We start from the raw sequence: 23173 nt of genomic DNA, 5'->3' as shown, positions 1-23173 counted from the left end.
TCCAACTCCTAACCCTAACATGGCCTTTATCCTTGTGGGGACAACAGTATTTCCCATTCCAACCCCTAACATGGCCTTTATCCTTGGCCTTTATCCTTGTGGGGACACAACAGTCTTTCCTATTCCAACCCCTAACATGGCCTTTATCCTTGTGGGGACACAACAGTCTTTCCTATTTCAACTCCTAACATGGCCTTTATCCTTGTGGGGACACAACAGTCTTTCCTATTCCAACCCCTAACATGGCCTTTATCCTTGTGGGGACACAACAGTCTTTCCCATTCCAACTCCTAACATGGCCTTTATCCTTGTGGGGACAACAGTCTTTCCTATTCCAACTCCTAACATGGCCTTTATCCTTGTGGGGACACAACAGTCTTTCCCATTCCAACTCCTGTCCCCGAGAGAGCGAGACTTCCTTGTTTTACTAACCTTGTGGGGACTTCAGTGGAATTCCGGTACCCACGACAACAGTAATACAAACACACCACAGTAGTCCTCCAGACAGAGCTAAGGACAGTAATACAAACCCACCACAGTAGTCCTCCAGACAGAGCTAAGGACAGTAATACAAACCCACCACAGTAGTCCTCCAGACAGAGCTAAGGACAGTAATACAAACACACCACAGTAGTCCTCCAGACAGAGCTAAGGACAGTAATACAAACACACCACAGTAGTCCTCCAGACAGAGCTAAGGACAGTAATACAAACACACCACAGTAGTCCTCCAGACAGAGCTAAGGACAGTAATACAAACCCACCACAGTAGTCCTCCAGACAGAGCTAAGGACAGTAATACAAACCCACCACAGTAGTCCTCCAGACAGAGCTAAGGACAGTAATACAAACACACCACAGTAGTCCTCCAGACAGAGCTAAGGACAGTAATACAAACCCACCACAGTAGTCCTCCAGACAGAGCTAAGGACAGTAATACAAACCCACCACAGTAGTCCTCCAGACAGAGCTAAGGACAGTAATACAAACCCACCACAGTAGTCCTCCAGACAGAGCTAAGGACAGTAATACAAACACACCACAGTAGTCCTCCAGACAGAGCTAAGACGTGTCCCAAACACACCACAGTAGTCCTCCAGACAGAGCTAAGGACAGTAATACAAACCCACCACAGTAGTCCTCCAGACAGAGCTAAGGACAGTAATACAAACACACCACAGTAGTCCTCCAGACAGAGCTAAGGACAGTAATACAAACACACCACAGTAGTCCTCCAGACAGAGCTAAGACGTGTCCCAAACACACCACAGTAGTCCTCCAGACAGAGCTAAGGACAGTAATACAAACCCACCACAGTCCCAAACACACCACAGTAGTCCTCCAGACAGAGCTAAGGACAGTAATACAAACCCACCACAGTAGTCCTCCAGACAGAGCTAAGGACAGTAATACAAACCCACCACAGTAGTCCTCCAGACAGAGCTAAGACGTGTCCCAAACACACCACAGTAGTCCTCCAGACAGAGCTAAGGACAGTAATACAAACACACCACAGTAGTCCTCCAGACAGAGCTAAGACGTGTCCCAAACACACCACAGTAGTCCTCCAGACAGAGCTAAGACGTGTCCCAAACAGCACCCTATTCCCTATATACAGCACTACTTTTGACCAGAGACCGATGGTACTTCACTTAATTTGTATTTTTTATATGACATTTATTAAACCGGGCAAGTCGGTTAAGAACAAATTCTTATTTTCAATGACGGCCTGGGAACAGTGGGTTAACTGCCTTGTTCAGGGGCAGAACGACAGATTTGTACCTTGTCAGCTTGGGGGTTTGAACTTGCAACCTTCCGGCTAGCAGTCCAACGCTCTAACCACTAGTGAATAGGGTGCCATTTGGGAGTGACTTTAGGGGTGTAATTGGGTTCCACTGTTTGTCTGGTATATAAAACAGGGCTGTTGGTCCTCCCGAAACGCACAGCCAGCCCTACACTGGTGACGTTATGGCTTATCCCGGGGCGGCAGGTAGCCTCGTGGTTAGAGCGGGTAGCCTCGTGGTTAGAGCAGGTAGCCTCGTGGTTAGCCTCGCGGTTAGAGCGGGTAGCCTCGCGGTTAGAGCGGGTAGCCTCGCGGTTAGAGCGGGTAGCCTCGCGGTTAGAGCGGGTAGCCTCGCGGTTAGAGCGGGTAGCCTCGCGGTTAGAGCGGGTAGCCTCGCGGTTAGAGCGGGTAGCCTCGCGGTTAGAGCGGGTAGCCTCGCGGTTAGAGCGGGTAGCCTCGTGGTTAGAGCGGGTAGCCTCGCGGTTAGAGCGGGTAGCCTCGCGGTTAGAGCGGGTAGCCCCGCGGTTAGAGCGGGTAGCCTCGCGGTTAGAGCGGGTAGCCTCGCGGTTAGAGCGGGTAGCCTCGCGGTTAGAGCGGGTAGCCTCGCGGTTAGCCCCGCGGTTAGATCGGGTAGCCCCGCGGTTAGAGCGGGTAGCCTCGCGGTTAGAGCGGGTAGCCTCGTGGTTAGAGGGGTGGCAGGTAGCCTAGTGGTTAGAGGGGCGGCAGGTAGCCTAGTGGTTAGAGGGGCGGCAGGTAGCCTAGTTGTTAGAGCGTTGGGCCAGATACCAAAAGGTTGATGGATCAAATCCCAGAGCTGACAAGTTAAAAATCTGTCGTTCTGCCCCGGAACAAGGCAGTTAATCCACAGTTCCCCGGCAGGCCGGCAATGCAAATAAGAAATTGTTCTTAACTTGCCTAGTTAAATAAAGGTTACATTTAAAGACATGTACATTTAAAACCAGCTACTGTTGACACGGGTTGGTCCACGTGAAGTCTGCAGGGATGTCAGTGTCACCAGAGTGACCAGAGGTGTGTGGTGACCAGAGTGTGTGGTGACCAGAGTGTGTGGTGACCAGAGTGTGTGGTGACCAGAGTGTGTGGTGACCAGAGTGTGTGGTGACCAGAGTGTGTGCGTGACACCAACTGGTGGTGATGGAGGTGGTGTGTGGTTCCTGTGGTGAGAGGTGGGGCCCTCCTCCCCTTCCTTTCTCCTCTCTGTCAAACACACACACACATCCTGAGACAGACAGCTCTGACAGTCTAACCTGGGTCGACTACCCTCCTTGACCTAGCCTTGACCTCTCTCTCTCTCTGGGGAGATACTAGGAACCAGACAGACCAGTTCATGTCCTGCTGAGACGAATAGTCAATCAAAGTCAGTGTTGTTGAAATCAAAAGTGAAGACAGGGCTGAAAGGGATAGCCGAGTCACCCAGACCTGACAAACTGAGTCAAGGCAGGTCTACGGGAGGAGGCCCATAGATACCGTATCGAGTTTGAGGTTTATTTCTATGGAGTTTGATAAACTTGGTTTGAGGTTTAGAATTTCAAAAACGGCCACCATGTTGCCAAAGGTTCTATGACAGAATGTTATTGTCTTCATGGAACGTTTGGTGCCAACCAGTATGGGGCTCTGTAACGTCTCCAAATGCCAAGTACAGAGAGAGAGAGAGAGCAGAGCCTCTCTCTGGTTATACCACTCTAAAGTAAGGCCCTGGTCTAACGTAGTGCACTATAAAGAGAATAGGGTGTAATTTTGGATGAACAACAAGCACAGTACAGGGACTACTACTACAGCCATAGAGGTTTTAACATTGTGATAAACAGAGAAGGACTAAAGGGGCGGCAGCGTAGCCTAGTGGTTAGAGCGTTGGACTAGTAACCGGAAGGTTGCGAGTTCAAACCCCCGAGCTGACAATCTGTCGTTCTGCCCCTGAACAGGCAGTTAACTGTTCCCAGGCCGTCATTGAAAATAAGAATATGTTCTTAACTGACTTGCCTGGTTAAATAAAGGTAAAATAAAAAAAGGCACTGATAAGTAGTATAATTAGACTGGCTGCCAGCTACAGACGATGCGCAAGTCAGACGGTGCGCAAAAGTCAGCTACCAGTATTTTTCCATCCGAATCAGAGAAGAATGCAGGCTTCCAGGGACGGCATTTCAATGAAGAGATATATGACAAAACACCTTGAGGATTGATTCAAACAACGTTTTCCATGTTTCAGCCGATATTATGGAGTTAATTCGGAAAAAAGTTTGACGTGTAGGTGACTGAATTTTCGGTTAGTTTCGGTAGCCAAATGCATAGTAACAAAACGGAACGTTGTGTCCTACACAAGAATCTTTCAGGAAAAACTGGACATCTGCTATGTAACTGAGAGTCTCCTCATTGAAACATCTGAAGTTCTTCAAAGGTAAATTATTTTATTTGATCCCTTTGCTGGTTTTTGTGAATAAGTTGCGTGCTAAATGCTAACGCTAAATGCTAAGCTAGCTATCACCACTCTTACACAAATTATTGATTTTCTCTGGTTCTAAAGCATATTTTGAAAATCTGAGACGACAGGATTGTTAAGAAAAGGATAAGCTTGAGAGCAGGCATATTTATTTCATTTCATTTGCGATTTCGCTAATGAAATCGCTAACGTTGCGTTATGGTAATGAGCTTGAGGCTGTAGTAACGCGACCGCATGCGGGGTGGGGCGGACTATGAGGTTAACTGACTTGCCTGGTTAAATAAAGGTGACATGGTTGTTGGCTGTTAAACCCCACTCATAAAGAAAGAGTGTGTTGTTATGAATATCACCACTGAACACACAGCGGTAATCTGTTTTTTCTCCTGAGTGGCGCAGCGCTCTAAGGCACTGCATCTCTGTGCTTGAGGCGTAACTACAGACACCCTGGTTCGATTCCAGGCTGTATCACAACCGGCTGTGAATGGGAGTCCCATATGGAGGCCCAGTGTCGTCCGTGTTTGGCCGTCATTGTAACTAAGAATTTGTTCGGAACTGACTTGCCTAGTTAAATAAAAAGTTTAAACATGTTGTTTAAAAATAAATAAAACGATTATGATTTTGACAACCTAATAAAGCCCCCCAGATATTGACTACCAGGTAGAATGTATAGTACTGCATGTGGACACTATGGAGATTTAGACTCACTCTATACCTCTCCTCTCTCACTAAACAGGGCTGTTTTCCAGGTGCTCTCTCTCACTAAACAGGGCTGTTTTCCAGGTGCTCTCTCTCACTAAACAGGGCTGTTTTCCAGGGGCTCTCTCTCACTAAACAGGGCTGTTTTCCAGGGGCTCCCTCTCTCTCTCACTAAACAGGGCTGTTTTCCAGGGGCTCCCTCTCTCACTCACTAAACAGGGCTGTTTTCCAGGGGCTCCCTCTCTCACTCACTAAACAGGGCTGTTTTCCAGGGGCTCCCTCTCTCACTCACTAAACAGGGCTGTTTTCCAGGGGCTCCCTCTCTCACTAAACAGGGCTGTTTTCCAGGTGCTCTCTCTCTCCCTCTCTCACTAAACAGGGCTGTTTTCCAGGTGCTCTCTCTCACTAAACAGGGCTGTTTTCCAGGTGCTCTCTCTCACTAAACATGGCTGTTTTCCAGGGGCTCTCTCTCACTAAACAGGGCTGTTTTCCAGGGGCTCTCTCTCACTAAACAGGGCTGTTTTCCAGGGGCTCCCTCTCTCACTAAACAGGGCTGTTTTCCAGGGGCTCCCTCTCTCACTAAACAGGGCTGTTTTCCAGGGGCTCCCTCTCTCACTCACTAAACAGGGCTGTTTTCCAGGGGCTCCCTCTCTCACTAAACAGGGCTGTTTTCCAGGGGCTCTCTCTCTCACTAAACAGGGCTGTTTTCCAGGGGCTCCCTCTCTCTCACTAAACAGGGCTGTTTTCCAGGTGCTCTCTCTCTCTCACTAAACAGGGCTGTTTTCCAGGTGCTCTCTCTCTCCCTCTCTCACTAAACAGGGCTGTTTTCCAGGTGCTCTCTCACTAAACAGGGCTGTTTTCCAGGGCTCTCTCTCTCACTAAACATGGCTGTTTTCCAGGGGCTCTCTCTCTCTCACTAAACAGGGCTGTTTTCCAGGGGCTCCCTCTCTCACTCACTAAACAGGGCTGTTTTCCAGGGGCTCCCTCTCTCACTCACTAAACAGGGCTGTTTTCCAGGGGCTCCCTCTCTCACTAAACAGGGCTGTTTTCCAGGGGCTCTCTCTCTCTCACACACGGCCTGGGCCGTTGATGTAATAATGAAGGATAGGATCAATAGATCAATGGCAAAACATCCATCGCACGCATTAGGCCCCGATGCTAACGATCAATAGCCTACGTCCATAGAAACAGATTAGCCACGATGCTAATGAGCCATCAAACATTAATGCATAAAAACTCAGCTACGGGTTTCGGAGGCCAGAACAGAAAGCCTCTCTGGGAGGAAGAGCACGGGGCTTGTGGGTAATAATAGCTTCCTCCTTCCACAGTCTTATCACTGTTTAGTTCCTTTCTCTGCAGAGATTCAACTGTAATTTCTTTGAGAGCGCGCGCACACACACACACACACACACACACACACACACACACACACACACACACACACACACACACACACACACACACACACACACACACACACACACAGAGAGAGAGACATAAAAGACAAAAGACAGAAGGAGCTACAGAGACAGAATGACGGGGACATTCAAGTTCATTGATGACTAATTATTAAAAGGGGGATTATAAATGCACCAATCAAATAGCTCTCTGGGGATCAATCAGTCAAATGAGGGTCTGAAGAGACTTCCAATAGGTAAAAGACGAGCAGGTCTTTCAGACGAGGTCAAACATCCTATTCAAAAGGCTTGTGTTGTTGATGGGAAGCCGGACAGGCTGGGGACTGGCGGGATATGATATTACCAAGATACATATTGTATCGGCACCATAGTATGGTGATTCTATATGCATCACGACTCACCATGATACGATATGTATCGCGATTCGATATGCATCACGACTCACCATGATACGATATGCATCACGACTCACCATGATACGATATGCATCACGACTCACCATGATACGATATGCATCACGACTCACCATGATACGATATGCATCACGACTCACCATGATACGATATGCATCACGACTCACCATGATACGATATGCATCACGACTCACCATGATACGATATGCATCACGACTCACCATGATACGATATGCATCACGACTCACCATGATACGATATGCATTGCCATTCTATACTGCGGTTTTATTGAGGTTATCGATGAGCCGAACATACTGCTCACTAAATGTCTGCTGCAGAGGGACGAGAGAGAGAGACACATAATAAAAACGAGGTTGATCAGTAATGGAAATAAAAGTGCTGGAAAAACATTGGATCTCTATTTAAAAACAGAAGATGGAGACCAAGCTATAGGAGGAGAATGAATACTGAAGACAAGCGCTGCCTAGTAGCTAACGTTAGCTCCCTAGCAACTAACAGCATTTGAATCGATATATAATATCTTCAAAAATAATAAATTGGATCCTCTAATGTATCTATTCTAGTCCCATCCCTGGAAGTCAGACCGTGTTCTCCCCAGATTGTGCTAGACGGGGTACCTGAAACAGCCAGCTGACAACAACATGAAAACACTGAATAGGCACTTATGTTTAGGGGCTGAGGTTTCTTGTTAGACTGTTTCCTAATGATTGAAGTAATGATGTTATTATACACACAAACTATATTACACACACACAAAATATACCACACAAACACACACACAGGAAGTGATCACCTGAGCGGTTGACACTAAGGACAGGAGGTGTGTTGTACCGTTTCACATCAGTGGAATTCTGAGTATTTCCGTTGATGCAATCTCCAGTCATTGTTTTCAAATGACCTTTGACCTCTAGAGATAGCCGCTAACAAACACCACCGAGTCTCTATCGTCGCCGCCTGCCGAGGCTGTTTCGTCACCACCACCACCACCATCCATACCAGAACAAGCCCGGACCCAGCAGGAACACTTGGCTGCAGAGGAAGTAAAGGAGCAGTGGCTCTGCGGGGTACACAGAGGGTTTCTCCTGGCTGTCACACAGCAGTTATTCAATGTTGTGTAGAATGCCAAACCGACATTGTTCTCTCTCTACACGACACAGAACCACATACCAGTTTGCTGTGAAGAAACAATCCCAATGTTCCATAAGAGTCGGAATCACACTTCCTTTCTGGAGTCCCTTAGAGCCGAACAGGCACAGCGTCACACACATACAGTCTCCTAGCGCAGTCGTCATTAAGAGTAAACAGGATACAAACAACATGCTGAGACAAGGCAGCAGACTCTGTGGATCAGAGCAGAGGGCTGAGACAAGGCAGCAGACTCTGTGGATCAGAGCAGAGGGCTGAGACAAGGCAGCAGACTCTGTGGATCAGAGCAGAGGGCTGAGACAAGGCAGCAGACTCTGTGGATCAGAGCAGAGGGCTGAGACAAGGCAGCAGACTCTGTGGATCAGAGCAGAGGGCTGAGACAAGGCAGCAGACTCTGTGGATCAGAGCAGAGGGCTGAGACAAGGCAGCAGACTCTGTGGATCAGAGCAGAGGGCTGAGACAAGGCAGCAGACTCTGTGGATCAGAGCAGAGGGCTGAGACAAGGCAGCAGACTCTGTGGATCAGAGCAGAGGGCTGAGACAAGGCAGCAGACTCTGTGGATCAGAGCAGAGGGCTGAGACAAGGCAGCAGACTCTGTGGATCAGAGCAGAGGGCTGAGACAAGGCAGCAGACTCTGTGGATCAGAGCAGAGGGCTGAGACAAGGCAGCAGACTCTGTGGATCAGAGCAGAGGGCTGAGACAAGGCAGCAGACTCTGTGGATCAGAGCAGAGGGCTGAGACAAGGCAGCAGACTCTGTGGATCAGAGCAGAGGGCTGAGACAAGGCAGCAGACTCTGTGGATCAGAGCAGAGGGCTGAGACAAGGCAGCAGACTCTGTGGATCAGAGCAGAGGGCTGAGACAAGGCAGCAGACTCTGTGGATCAGAGCAGAGGGCTGAGACAAGGCAGCAGACTCTGTGGATCAGAGCAGAGGGCTGAGACAAGGCAGCAGACTCTGTGGATCAGAGCAGAGGGCTGAGACAAGGCAGCAGACTCTGTGGATCAGAGCAGAGGGCTGAGACAAGGCAGCAGACTCTGTGGATCAGAGCAGAGGGCTGAGACAAGGCAGCAGACTCTGTGGATCAGAGCAGAGGGCTGAGACAAGGCAGAGACTCTGTGGAGAGCAGAGGGCTGAGACAAGGCAGCAGACTCTGTGGATCAGAGCAGAGGGCTGAGACAAGGCAGCAGACTCTGTGGATCAGAGCAGAGGGCTGAGACAAGGCAGCAGACTCTGTGGATCAGAGCAGAGGGCTGAGACAAGGCAGCAGACTCTGTGGATCAGAGCAGAGGGCTGAGACAAGGCAGCAGACTCTGTGGATCAGAGCAGAGGGCTGAGACAAGGCAGCAGACTCTGTGGATCAGAGCAGAGGGCTGAGACAAGGCAGCAGACTCTGTGGATCAGAGCAGAGGGCTGAGACAAGGCAGCAGACTCTGTGGATCAGAGCAGAGGGCTGAGACAAGGCAGCAGACTCTGTGGATCAGAGCAGAGGGCTGAGACAAGGCAGCAGACTCTGTGGATCAGAGCAGAGGGCTGAGACAAGGCAGCAGACTCTGTGGATCAGAGCAGAGGGCTGAGACAAGGCAGCAGACTCTGTGGATCAGAGCAGAGGGCTGAGACAAGGCAGCAGACTCTGTGGATCAGAGCAGAGGGCTGAGACAAGGCAGCAGACTCTGTGGATCAGAGCAGAGGGCTGAGACAAGGCAGCAGACTCTGTGGATCAGAGCAGAGGGCTGAGACAAGGCTGTGGATCGACAAGGCTGAGACAGACTCTGTGGATCAGAGCAGAGGGCTGAGACAAGGCAGCAGACTCTGTGGATCAGAGCAGAGAGACAAGGCAGCAGACTCTGTGGATCAGAGCAGAGGGCTGAGACAAGGCAGCAGACTCTGTGGATCAGAGCAGAGGGCTGAGACAAGGCAGCAGACTCTGTGGATCAGAGCAGAGGGCTGAGACAAGGCAGCAGACTCTGTGGATCAGAGCAGAGGGCTGAGACAAGGCAGCAGACTCTGTGGATCAGAGCAGAGGGCTGAGACAAGGCAGCAGACTCTGTGGATCAGAGCAGAGGGCTGAGACAAGGCAGCAGACTCTGTGGATCAGAGCAGAGGGCTGAGACAAGGCAGCAGACTCTGTGGATCAGAGCAGAGGGCTGAGACAAGGCAGCAGACTCTGTGGATCAGAGCAGAGGGCTGAGACAAGGCAGCAGACTCTGTGGCTCAGAGCAGAGGGCTGAGACAAGGCAGCAGACTCTGTGGCTCAGAGCAGAGGGCTGAGACAAGGCAGCAGACTCTGTGGATCAGAGCAGAGGGCTGAGACAAGGCAGCAGACCCTGTGGCTCAGAGCAGAGGGCTGAGACAAGGCAGCAGACCCTGTGGATCAGAGCAGAGGGCTGAGACAAGGCAGCAGACCCTGTGGCTCAGAGCACTGTCTCAAATGGAACCCGATTCCCTACCCTTCTCTTTCCTTGGGCCCTAAACTGCCACATTGAATTCAATTAGACAACTAACCATCAAGTCTTAGACTTTGGCACACAGGGCTCTGCTCAAACATAGTGCACTATGCAAGGAATAGGGTGGCATTGGGGACTCAGAGGCATCAGCCAGTTAGACAGAAAGGACTAAACAGATTGACTCCTGGAAACCAACCTGTTCTATCAAACCCAAAGACCGTAGACCAGGGTTGTCCAACTCTCTTCCATGAGGTCTACCGGCCTGTGGGTTCAGTCCAACTCTCTTCCATGAGATCTACCGTCCTGTGGGTTCAGTCCAACTCTCTTCCATGAGATCTACCGTCCTGTGGGTTTTCAGTCCAACCCTCTTCCATGAGGTCTACCGGCCTGTGGGTTTTCAGTCCAACCCTCTTCCATGAGATCTACCGTCCTGTGGGTTTTAAGCCCAACTCTCTTCCATGAGGTCTACCGTCCTGTGGGTTTTCAGTCCAACTCTCTTCCATGAGATCGACCGTCCTGTGGATTTTCAGCCCAACCCTCTTCCTGGAGATCTACCGTCCTGTGGGTTTTCAGTCCAACCCTCTTCCTGGAGATCTACCGTCCTGTGGGTTATCAGTCCAACCCTCTTCCTGGAGATCTGTGGGTTTTCAGTCCTGTAGGTTTTCAGTCCAACCCTCTTCCATGAGATCTACCGTCCTGTGGGTTTTCAGTCCAACCCTCTTCCTGGAGATCTACCGTCCTGTGGGTTCAGTCCAACCCTCTTCCATGAGATCTACCGGCCTGTGGGTTTTCAGTCCAACCCTCTTCCATGAGATCTACCGTCCTGTGGGTTTTCAGCCCAACTCTCTTCCTGGAGAGCTGTGGGTTTTCAGTCCTGTGGGTTCAGTCCAACCCTCTTCCATGAGATCTACCGTCCTGTGGGTTTTCAGCCCAACTCTCTTCCTGGAGAGCTGTGGGTTTTCAGTCCAACCCTAATTTAAACACACCTGATTCTACTAATTAGATGCTCAACAAGACCTTAACTAGCTGAATCAGATATGCTAAATTAGGGTTGGACTGAAAACCTACAGGACAGTAGATCCTCAGGAAGAGGGTTAGGCAACCCTGCCTTAGACTGAACAGGTGTTCATAGCACATACTCACAAAGCAGGATCAGTTCTACCTATTAGATCAATGAATAACACAGTTGACTCACGCTGGGAGAGTTCAGCCTAGATCCAACACCACCCGTCCATCCATCTATGACATCACAAGAGGAAGTGCAACACCCGAGGCCCCTGCTAGCTCCTCACGAGTCGGCCGGACAAAAAAAAAAAAAAATCTGTCACTGTCATTAATGCTACACAACGCCTGTTGGCTCACATGACACCCTATTCCCCCATATAGTGCACTACTTCTGACCAGACCCCCTATGGGCCCAGGTCAAAAAGCAGTGCACTATCTAGGGAACAGGGTACCACATCTAGACTTAGGCTATACTGTCCAGACATGCACTAGGCTGTTCTTCCAGAGAGACAAAGGGAGGGTAGATCGTATCACTTCTTAGGGATAAAATACAGTCCAGATAAACAGGCCTGTAGAATGTAAATAAGTACAACTAGATTTAGGAGACAGGGACAGACCATTTATTTAGCTAAAACAACCCCCCAATCAGGTCAGAACTGAAGACTTAACGGAGGGAGATTTAGCAGAAGGGAGATTTAGAGATGGATTAAAGAATTTAAATCATAACACGATGAGCCAAGGCCCTTTGTTTACAAATAGAAGACCGAAGAGATAAGGTCCCTAAACACAGGCCTTTCACCACCAGGTCCTATAGGCTACATCTATATTTCCTGTCTGAGGGACGCTGAAGATGAGAACAGAGCAGAGTCATCAGGGGGCTTCGTCCCCCAAAATGGTGCACTACTTTATACCAGGGCCCATAGGGCGCAGGACAAAACGTTAGTGCAGTGTATAGGGGACGAGCCATTTGGGACGAACCTCAGGACTCCCACCATTCATCTGTCATAGAAGACAAAACACAGCGTTCCTCATTGGGGATCCTGCCCGGGCTTAGCCAATCACCGACAGCCAATCATCATTCTGTCTCTGTGTGTGTGTGTCTGTCTGTCTGTGTGTGTATGTATGTGAGGCTGTGTGTGAGGCTGTGTGTAGTGAAGTGTGTGTGAGGCTGTGTGTGTGTATATCCCCCTATTCATGCATTTCACAGTAAGGATATGACATCATGGTGTGAGGCTGGGAACCCCCTGCACCCACCCACACAGACAGAGCTACCGGGGACATCCTCCATGTCTGATGATCAAATAACAGTAAAGTTCCCATCTAAAATTAACACAATGATTCAACATGGTTCTTTAATAGGAGTTCTGAGAAACGGTGTCCACACGTGTGCACCTGACAAGAAGAAATTAAATGGAAGAGTTTAGTCTCTGTACGACAGATCTAAGATAAATAAGACGACATTAAATGGAAGAGTTTAGTCTCTGTACGACAGATCTAAGATAAATAAGACGACATTAAATGGAAGAGTTTAGTCTCTGTACGACAGATCTAAGATAAATAAGACGACATTAAATGGAAGAGTTTAGTCTCTGTACGACAGATCTAAGATAAATAAGACGACATTAAATGGAAGAGTTTAGTCTCTGTACGACAGATCTAAGATAAATAAGACGACATTAAATGGAAGAGTTTAGTCTCTGTACGACAGATCTAAGATAAATAAGAAGACATTAAATGGAAGAGTTTAGTCTCTGTACGACAGATCTAAGATAAATAAGAAGAGATTAAATGGAAGAGTTTAGTCTCTGTACGACAGATCTAAGATAAATAGCTTCATTGTGATCAACGACTCGCAAAGGAAAAGTTGACCAAAAAAACAACAACACAATGACTATAATTGTATAGTTGACAATTAATGTATTTGCTCAGGACTGCTACACTAACAAACCAGTGTACCTAAAGTAGTCTGCGTAATGAACAAAGTAGCCAACTAGGGGGAGGGAGTGGTTTCACCCCCCATAAAAGATGTTTGTTTGCATAACAGGAGTTATCGGACCGCAGTATTGCTGTACATCTCTGGTAATATCATTGACTTGTGTGTGCAGGGCTGGGTTGTCACGACGACCTGACCTGGTATGACCACGCAAGTTGGAGGCAGAAACATCCCTTTCATGTTCTCTCTCTCTTCAGATGTTATACAGCTCGGCCTAATCCCTCAGTCCACCAAAACGTGACCCCTTTCATGTTCTCTCTCTCTTCAGATGTTATACAGCTCGGCCTAATGCCTCAGTCCACCAAAACATGACCCCTTTCATGTTCTCTCTCTTCAGATGTTATACAGCTCGGCCTAATCCCTCAGTCCACCAAAACGTGACCCCTTTCATGTTCTCTCTCTCTTCAGATGTTATACAGCTCGGCCTAATCCCTCAGTCCACCAAAACGTGACCCCTTTCATGTTCTCTCTCTCTTCAGATGTTATACAGCTCGGCCTAATCCCTCAGTCCACCAAAACATGACCCCTTTCATGTTCTCTCTCTTCAGATGTTATACAGCTCGGCCTAATCCCTCAGTCCACCAAAACGTGACCCCTTTCATGTTCTCTCTCTCTCCAGATGTTATACAGCTCGGCCTAATGCCTCAGTCCACCAAAACGTGACCCCTTTCATGTTCTCTCTCTCCAGATGTTATACAGCTCGGCCTAATCCCTCAGTCCACCAAAACGTGACCCCTTTCATGTTCTCTCTCTCCAGATGTTATACAGCTCGGCCTAATGCCTCAGTCCACCAAAACGTGACCCCTTTCATGTTCTCTCTCTCTCAGATGTTATCCACAAAACGCCCCTCATGTTCTCTCTCTTCCAGATGTTATACAGCTAATCCCTCAGTCCACCAAAACGTGACCCCTTTCATGTTCTCTCTCTCTTCAGATGTTATACAGCTCGGCCTAATCCCTCAGTCCACCAAAACGTGACCCCTTTCATGTTCTCTCTCTCTTCAGATGTTATACAGCTCGGCCTAATCCCTCAGTCCACCAAAACGTGACCCCTTTCATGTTCTCTCTCTCTTCAGATGTTATACAGCTCGGCCTAATCCCTCAGTCCACCAAAACGTGACCCCTTTCATGTTCTCTCTCTCTTTAGATGTTATGACCCCTTTCAGTTCTCTCCCTCTTCAGATGTTATACAGCTAATCCCTCAGTCCACCAAAACGTGACCCCTTTCATGTTCTCTCTCTTCTTTATACAGATGTTAGTCCACCAAAACATGACCCCTCATGTTCCTAATGTTATACAGCTCAGTCCTCAGTCCAAAAACGTGACCCCTTTCATGTTCTCTCTCTCTCTCAGATGTTATACAGCTCGGCCTAATGCCTCAGTCCACCAAAACGTGACCCCTTTCATGTTCTCTCTCTCTTCAGATGTTATACAGCTCGGCCTAATCCCTCAGTCCACCAAAACGTGACCCCTTTCATGTTCTCTCTCTCTCTTCAGATGTTATACAGCTCGGCCTAATCCCTCAGTCCACCAAAACGTGACCCCTTTCATGTTCTCTCTCTCTCTTCAGATGTTATACAGCTCGGCCTAATCCCTCAGTCCACCAAAACGTGACCCCTTTCATGTTCTCTCTCTCTCTTCAGATGTTATACAGCTCGGCCTAATGCCTCAGTCCACCAAAACGTGACCCCTTTCATGTTCTCTCTCTCTTCAGATGTTATACAGCTCGGCCTAATCCCTCAGTCCACCAAAACGTGACCCCTTTCATGTTCTCTCTCTCTCTTCAGATGTTATACAGCTCGGCCTAATGCCTCAGTCCACCAAAACGTGACCGAAATCCACCGGTGTTGAACTTAGTAGCCAATTGATCTAGTAGCCAATTGATCTAGTAGCCAATTGATCTAGTAGTCAATTGATCTAGTGGCCAATTGATCTAGTGGCCAATTGATCTAGTGGCCAATTGATCTAGTGGCCAATTGATCTAGTAGCCAATTGATCTAGTAGCCAATTGATCTAGTGGCCAATTGATCTAGTGGCCAATTGATCTAGTGGCCAATTGATCTAGTGGCCAATTGATCTAGTAGCCAATTGATCTAGTGGCCAATTGATCTAGTGGCCAATTGATCTAGTGGCCAATTGATCTAGTGGCCAATTGATCTAGTGGCCAATTGATCTAGTGGCCAATTGATCTAGTGGCCAATTGATCTAGTGGCCAATTGATCTAGTGGCCAATTGATCTAGTGGCCAATTGATCTAGTAGCCAATTGATCTAGTAGCCAATTGATCTAGTAGCCAATTGATCTAGTAGCCAATTGATCTAGTAGCCAATTGATCTAGTGGCCAATTGATCTAGTGGCCAATTGATCTAGTGGCCAATTGATCTAGTAGCCAATTGATCTAGTAGCCAATTGATCTAGTGGCCAATTGATCTAGTGGCCAATTGATCTAGTAGCCAATTGATCTAGTGGCCAATTCATCTAGTAGCCAATTCATCTAGTAGCCAATTGATCTAGCTAGCCGATCACATCTTATCGCCTCCTCAAAACAACATGGTTTTTCCGGTTGTCCTATAAAGGACGTAGGTGGTTAAAATGCTGAGGCCAAAAAAACAACCGCCACATTTTTAAGAGGACGTATTTATTTTATTTTTTAATACGAATATCCTGTTAGTGAAGGTTTATCAATAAGCCGCGGTTCCTTGCCCGTCGGTCCTGATTGCATAATGTGTGGATATCTGTATGGAAACGGTCTGAAACCGGTGCCTATATGATGTGATCGACAGTGGTAGGCCACGGGGAAGCGTGTCTTGCATGCTGTTACCACGTTTACAGGCAGGTTGTGGCAACCGGCAGAAGGTCTCATAGAGTAGGGCGGTGGGTGCCAAAGCGGAAGTGGCAAGGTTCGTGGTGCTCGTCCTCGTGAGCAGCGGCAGCACTGCTGGCTCAGCACCAGAAGATGAAATTAGCTGAAGTCTTGAGCGGCCGTAGCACATGGTTGACCAATGCACAGAGCCGTAGCACATGGTTGACCAATGCACAGAGCCGTAGCACATGGTTGACCAATGCACAGAGCCGTAGCACATGGTTGACCAATGCACAGAGCCGTAGCACATGGTTGACCAATGCACAGAGCCGTAGCACATGGTTGACCAATGCACAGAGCCGTAGCACATAGCTGACCAATGCACAGAGCCGTAGCACATGGTCGACCAATGCACAGAGTTCATCTTGCCAACCAATCAAAAACAACATTTTAATGACAATATTCAAGCTGACAACAACCGGGGCTGCTCGTCTCTACACGGTAGACAGATTTTCTTGCGGCTCAACTGCCGTTTAGTGCTGATCATGTGTAAACACCTTTATAGTGCAGGTTTGAAGAAACGTTCGGTTCCGAGATTTCCATCAGAGGAGGCTGGTGGGAGGAGCTATAGGAGGACGGGCTCATTGTAATGACTGGAATGGAATAAATGGAATGGTATGAAACATATGGAAACCACAGATTCGACTCTGTTCCATTCCAATGAGCCTGGTCCTCCTATAGCTTCTCCCACCAGCCACCTCTGGTTTCTATAGCTACATATATTCACACATTATACACTGAACAAAAATATACATGCAACATGTAAAGTGTTGGTCCCATGTTTCATGAGCTGAAATAAGAGATCCCAGAAATGTTCCATACGCACAAAAAGCTTATTTCTCTCAAATGTTGTGCACAAATTTGTTTACACTCCTGTTAGTGAGCATGTCTTCTTTTCCAAGAATTGAATGTTAATTTCTCTACCATAAGCCGCCTCTGTCATTTATTTTTTTTTGGGGGGGGGCAGTATGTCCAACCTCACAACCGCAGACCACATACATGGCGTTGTGTGGGCGAGCAGTGTGCTGATGTCAGCGTTGTGAACAGAATGCCCATGGTGGTGGTGGGGTTATGGTATGGGCAGGCATAAGCTACCGGACAAAGAACACAATTGCATTTTACAGATGGCGATTTGAATGCACAGAGATACCGTGACGAATTCCTGAGGCACGGTATCTAAGGCATCTGTGACCAACAGATGAATCTGTATTCCCAGTCGTGAAATCCATAGATTAGGGCCTAATGAATTTATTTCAATTGACTGATGATCTTCTATGAACTAACTCTGTGAAATATTTTATTGCTGCATTTATATTTTTGTTCAGTATACACTCCGCACCAACGAACAAGGAGTTACTAATGACATATTTGCCTTCAGTAATCACCCTAAACATTTAACAGTTTATTATCCGTCTCCACGTTTTAATCCCATAGGATGCCCATCCGAGTCCTCGTATACCGCTTGGTTCCCACAACGCCAGGACAGCGGAGTCAATCACCACCTTCCGGAGACACCTGAAACCCCACCTCTTTAAGGAATACCTAGGATAGGATAAGTAATCCTTCCCACCCCCCTTAAAAGATTTAGATGCACTATTGTAAAGTGGCTGTTCCACTGGATGTCATAAGGTGAATGCACCAATTTGTAAGTCGCTCTGGATAAGAGCGTCTGCTAAATGACTTAAATGTAAAAATGTATAACATGAAAACGTCATGCATCTGACTTTTCTCAAATATGTGTAATGATGGTTAGGATATACTTCATCTAGTTATATCAGCTGTGATTAAAACCATTTTAAGCTCTCTGATTGTCAAACTAGCTACCAAGTTATTTCCCCATGACTGTTCAAGATGCATGTTTTTAAAAACACTCAAATAAGTTTATCAATACGTTAAACTACAGCAACAACAAAGCCAGCTAGCTAGCGCATTAGTTAGGCAAAGCTTACTGCTAGCTGGGTACATTGCCTGATTTGAAGAAAAAAAAACAGCTGATAAAGTGTCATACTATTTTCCAACCCCTGAATAATACTGACATGGGACAAACAATAGGCGTGATATCAGGAGATATATTCAGACAACTGAATCATGTTCAAACCCCCCGCTCGGGTCTGTGTGGCCTCATCTCATCTCTTCAAATCCCACTGGTGCACAGAAACACTTTCAAATACACATGGGCGTTTCTTCTAGCTGTGTGTGTGTGTGTGTGTGTGTGTGTGTGTGTGTGTGTGTGTGTGTGTGTGTGTGTGTAGCTAGCTAGCTAACTAGACTAGCGAAGAAAACAGATGTGAGTGCGCCCGTCCTCCCAACACAGCTAGCTAAGCATACCAAGTCACGGCTACTGTTAGCATGCTAGCTAGCTGGCTACTTCCCACTCAAGACATCAACTCTTGAACAAGAGCAAATAAGTCAACAAAAGGCCTCGGGAAACAAAAAACAAAACAAAAAAATAACTTAACCAGTGGCGTTATATAAAGTACAACGAACAACCTAAAAAAAAAAGTACCTTACCTTTAATTACATTACTAAAAATCGTGGCCTTGAACTCTTCTTTGGCCTTTTGATCGAAGTCCTCGCCGTGGATGATGCGCATCTGCTTCAGGAAAGTGGACTTGCCGCTTTCACCCGCTCCGAGTAGGAGAATCTTCACCAACCGTTTCACGTACGGTTTATCCCGCGAAATACGTTTGTCTATCTCTTTAGATTTCCTTAATTGTTCTGCCTCGTTACTCGTGAGGATACAGTTGGGAAAACATACAGATAAAACGGACCGGGACGGCAGGAAATCCGCCATCTTTGAAACAACTTCATCGATACAGTAGAGAGAGTTGGTTTGAGGCTGAGCGACTGGAGAGTCTTACTCGCGGGCGGGTGGGGCGGGGCGCGATTACGATAACGCGTGTGTGTGTGTGTGTGAGCGCGCACAGGGCGAGCACAATGAGGGGGTTCGTTTAACTTGACCTGGTTACCGCGGTGTGTGGAGTTTAAACCGGGTGAAAAGTGATTTGCATTCGTTTTGGAACCGGGCTGCCTCCCGGGCCTGAGCCAGGTAACCCGCTCTGGCCGACGACGGCGAAGTCGGCTGAAAATAAAAGTGACGTTTTCAAGCACGTGGATTGATGAGGAGGGTCCTATAATTTTTACATGCGAAAGTGATTGCTTTTGATAAAAACGATTTATCTGCCTTACCAATGAAAACTAGTATGACAAATCTTATATTTATTGTATGGAAAAGAGATGTATATGTTTTTGGACGATGCCTTGTTGACAACATGACCGAGCGGTGCAGATTGCTGTTTGATTTGAGAAAGGTGCTCCTCCCTCGCAGTTTTCGCCCGATGATGTGACAGGACATTGCCCGGTTCAACCCGGGCCAGTGTAATGTAATTTTCTCAATGTGAATAAACGTTTGGGCGGATGACAAAAGGTCTAGATTGCCCATATCCTCAGATGTTGTTACACTTTGAAGCCCACTCATTGCAATTTCTAGAGTAACTGAAATTCATTGTTTTAGACCAGCCTACAAGTTATTTATGGCTAGGGCTATTTCAATATAGGAATTTGTTTAAAAGGTCATTGCGAATAATAATTGATAACACAATTGAAAAATCATACCTTTAATACACTAACAAACCATAGCCTACACACATTGTGCCTCACTTAGAAAGACGAGTCGCCATCTTGGAGAAACAGCAACAAAATAAACAGTCGGTGGTTGTATTTGATTAACGTTTTATTAAAAAGCATGGATTTCAACAAACAAAGACAGGCACGCAACAACAAGATTCACTCCGAACACTCTCGTCTACACTCCACCTTGCGGATGTGGTATCGTGGAGGTGGTGAGGCTTCAGGAGATGAGATATACACTGGTTACAACATGACAACACATCAGAAGGGTGCACTGCAATGCAGGTCGGCATCATTTAATATCATGCATTTATCAGCAGTACCACCTGGGTGCGGTAGAGGGCAGTGTATACCCGGGGAGTCATGTCGGTGCGACACCTTCACCTGTGGTATCGTTTTTGGCACCATCTGTGGTTAAGATAGACTAGCCCTAGTTTACCTGTGAAATTCATAGGCTTAAATGAGAGATCAAATTAAAGTATAATATATATATATATGTGTGACAAATTATTATTATTTTATCATCCAGTGAATTGATCGCAAAAAAAGTTGATTGTTTTTAATCCTTCCTCTTTCACCACATTCTGGGGCGACAAATATTTTACGTGAATTTAAAAAATATATAGTTCTATATTTCAATAATCCAGCTACTGTTACATTTCAATTCAAGGTTTTACTGTCATAATGCCACCAAATTGATAGTTGCTTGATGGTGTGACGTATGTTGGTGTCACTGTCACACGTAACAGGTTGTTAAAACCAGAGTTTAGCCGAGCTGTCATTGGTTGATAAATCCGTCCTCGCGCTTTCTGGCCCCTCTCACGCAATCTCTGACGCGCGGTCAACGGAATAGGCTACGGTCCCAGCCCCGGGTATACCTTTATACCTGTGTGATCATTTTTTTTTCCCATTAACATTTCATACCTGGATTTTCTTCTTTAGGTCCGCGTATCGACTGACCGTAAACATGACAATTAGGACGCTGAGAGATTATGGTCAGCACTACCGACCACGGATGGCATGCCTAAAACATGTAGGTTAATTACCAGTACGTTTATGTCATTTATCAGTACTTTTAAATGTTTTGAGAAAAAGGTAATAGACTTTAGATAAACTAAAAGTTCACATCATGTCGATTGATTTTAGGTGTGCTGGTGATAGCCTACTTGTTGATAGATTATTATAGTTTACAGTAAATTCACGAGGAGCCCCAAGATTGTTGTTTCAATTTCCCCTTTCATGTCTTTAAAAAAAAAAAACGAATCAATCGGTTTGTAAAAGTTAATTGTATAATGTTGTTTATTTATACAAGAGGCTCTAATTTGGTGGATTTGGCCATAATCCTGTTCCCATCCAATTACAAATGGAAATAGAACAGCTGGGAAGTCATCACGACTTTCAAATGTGGTAGTCTGCATAGCGTCATCAAAAGATGCTACTAGACTCACGTTATTGTTTCATACCCTGTAGGCTACTGTATATTTATTTTGTTCACAGCGGAAGAGATTGTAAACCTCTCGGAGATCCAATCTCAATCTAACCTCTAAACAAGGCTTTCTTATACTCGTGGGTCAGGACTCAAAGTGGGCCCTGGGTAAATGTGGAGAGGTGGGTAGTGAGTTATGAGAATACATCTATAATCACCCACTATTTCTTCTTGATTCGGGTCGTTGTTGGACCATTTGTGTCACAGGAGGAAGGTCAATTTCTTATTTGGGTCTCGAGCTAAAAAGGTTTAAGAACCCCTGCTCTAAACCAATTAGCTGCTTGGACAGCAGGGGGAAATGGCTCTGAGCCAATCAGGTCCTCCCCATCTCAGAAGTCAGAGGTATTATACAGAACACATCACTATGACCTTTGACCTGACAGGACTGTTTTCTTCCATTTTCGTTGAAACAAACCAAAGTGTATTTTGAGTCTGGGTGTCCCCCCAACATGTTCCAGGTGGAGGTGTTTGTGGTTGAGATGCAGGATCCTAAGAGTGGGGTGAAGGGTGCCGACCAGAAACTCAATGTAACCATTATCCCACACGTCATCAACGGTGAGTCACAGCACCAGATGGTCGCCCCACTGAGAGACATATCTCCCCAAACAATATCCCCTCCCATCTCTATTATACTATGACAATGTTTTGTCCTAGATCCTTTTCCTGGTGGAGTGAAATATAACCACTGTAGCCATGTAGCAGGGCTGAAACAGCCCAAACGTTCAACTGAAGCCAATAGAGAGCTAGGTAGCGGCGCTGCCCAGTAGGGGAAACAGTAGGGAAACACCTCCCAACAATGCTACATTGTTGTTATTTAAAAAAAACCAGAATTCTGGGAAGTTTTGGGTAGTTATTGGACAAGCTAAGATTCTAGAGCTGCGACAGACTGTTTTGTAGACCGCCTGCTAGGCTTGCTACTGAAGGTTATATAAAACAGCTCTCAATTGGATCAGATCTGTGTGGGGGCTTTGTGCTCCCAAGCTGCCCTCTAATCCCGGGCTAAGACCAGGGCCAGAGGGGAAAGGTCACATTTACATCCCAAATGGCACAGTGCACTGTGTAGACTTATGGGTGTGGTCTAAACTAGAGCACTATAGAGGGAATAATGTAGCAACGCGGTCCTTCCTTCCCTTCCTCTCCAGCCCTCCTGTTCATCTCAAATAGCACCCTATTCCCTACATAGTGCACTGCGTAGACTTATGGGTGTGGTCTAAACTAGAGCACTATAGAGGGAATAATGTAGCAACGCGGTCCTTCCTTCCCTTCCTCTCCAGCCCTCCTGTTCATCTCAAATAGCACCCTATTCCCTACATAGTGCACTGCGTAGACTTATGGGCCCTGGTCCAAACTATATAGGAAATAGGGTGCCGTTTGGGCGAACAGGAGGGCTGGAGATGAAGGGAAGGAAGGACCATGTGACAGACAGGAAATTGTCATCACAGTCATGGTACGTCCTGCTTCAGTGCTGGTTGTTATTGTGATTTGTAGTTATTCATGACAAACAGACAGATACAGTGCCTTGCGAAAGTATTCGGCCCCCTTGAACTTTGCGATCTTTTGCCACATTTCAGGCTTCTAACATAAAGATATAAAACTGTATTTTTTTGTGAAGAATCAACAACAAGTGGGACACAATCATGAAGTGGAACGACATTTATTGGATATTTCAAACTTTTTTAACAAATCAAAAACTGAAAAATTGGGTGTGCAAAATTATTCAGCCCCCTTAAGTTAATACTTTGTAGCGCCACCTTTTGCTGCGATTACAGCTGTAAGTCTGTGTGTAGACCAGGCCTGTGAGAGCCAGGTAGTACCTTCAACA

At 46.8% G+C, this 23173-nt stretch overlaps 2 protein-coding genes across 2 annotated transcripts in view; one reads left to right on the top strand and one right to left on the bottom strand.

Moving 5' to 3' along the window:
- LOC118382664 (guanine nucleotide-binding protein subunit alpha-13) overlaps window positions 1-19111 on the bottom strand; it is a 40412-nt gene extending 21301 nt beyond the window's left edge. The window contains exon 1 of the mRNA XM_052503395.1: window positions 18747-19111. Within this exon, the coding sequence (XP_052359355.1) occupies window positions 18747-19029 (283 nt within the window). The 5' untranslated portion in view covers window positions 19030-19111. The remainder of the gene's footprint in view (window positions 1-18746) is intronic.
- A 1551-nt stretch (window positions 19112-20662) lies between these two features.
- Window positions 20663-23173, top strand: part of LOC118381919 (regulator of G-protein signaling 9-like) — a 44512-nt gene continuing 42001 nt past the window's right edge. The window contains exons 1-2 of the mRNA XM_052503384.1: window positions 20663-20898; window positions 21810-21906. Of these exons, the coding sequence (XP_052359344.1) occupies window positions 20833-20898; window positions 21810-21906 (163 nt within the window). The 5' untranslated portion in view covers window positions 20663-20832. The remainder of the gene's footprint in view (window positions 20899-21809; window positions 21907-23173) is intronic.

This window comes from Oncorhynchus keta, unplaced genomic scaffold, assembly GCF_023373465.1.
Source record: "Oncorhynchus keta strain PuntledgeMale-10-30-2019 unplaced genomic scaffold, Oket_V2 Un_contig_17315_pilon_pilon, whole genome shotgun sequence".
Lineage (NCBI taxonomy): Eukaryota > Metazoa > Chordata > Actinopteri > Salmoniformes > Salmonidae > Oncorhynchus > Oncorhynchus keta.
This window is presented reverse-complemented; position numbering and strand designations above follow the sequence as displayed.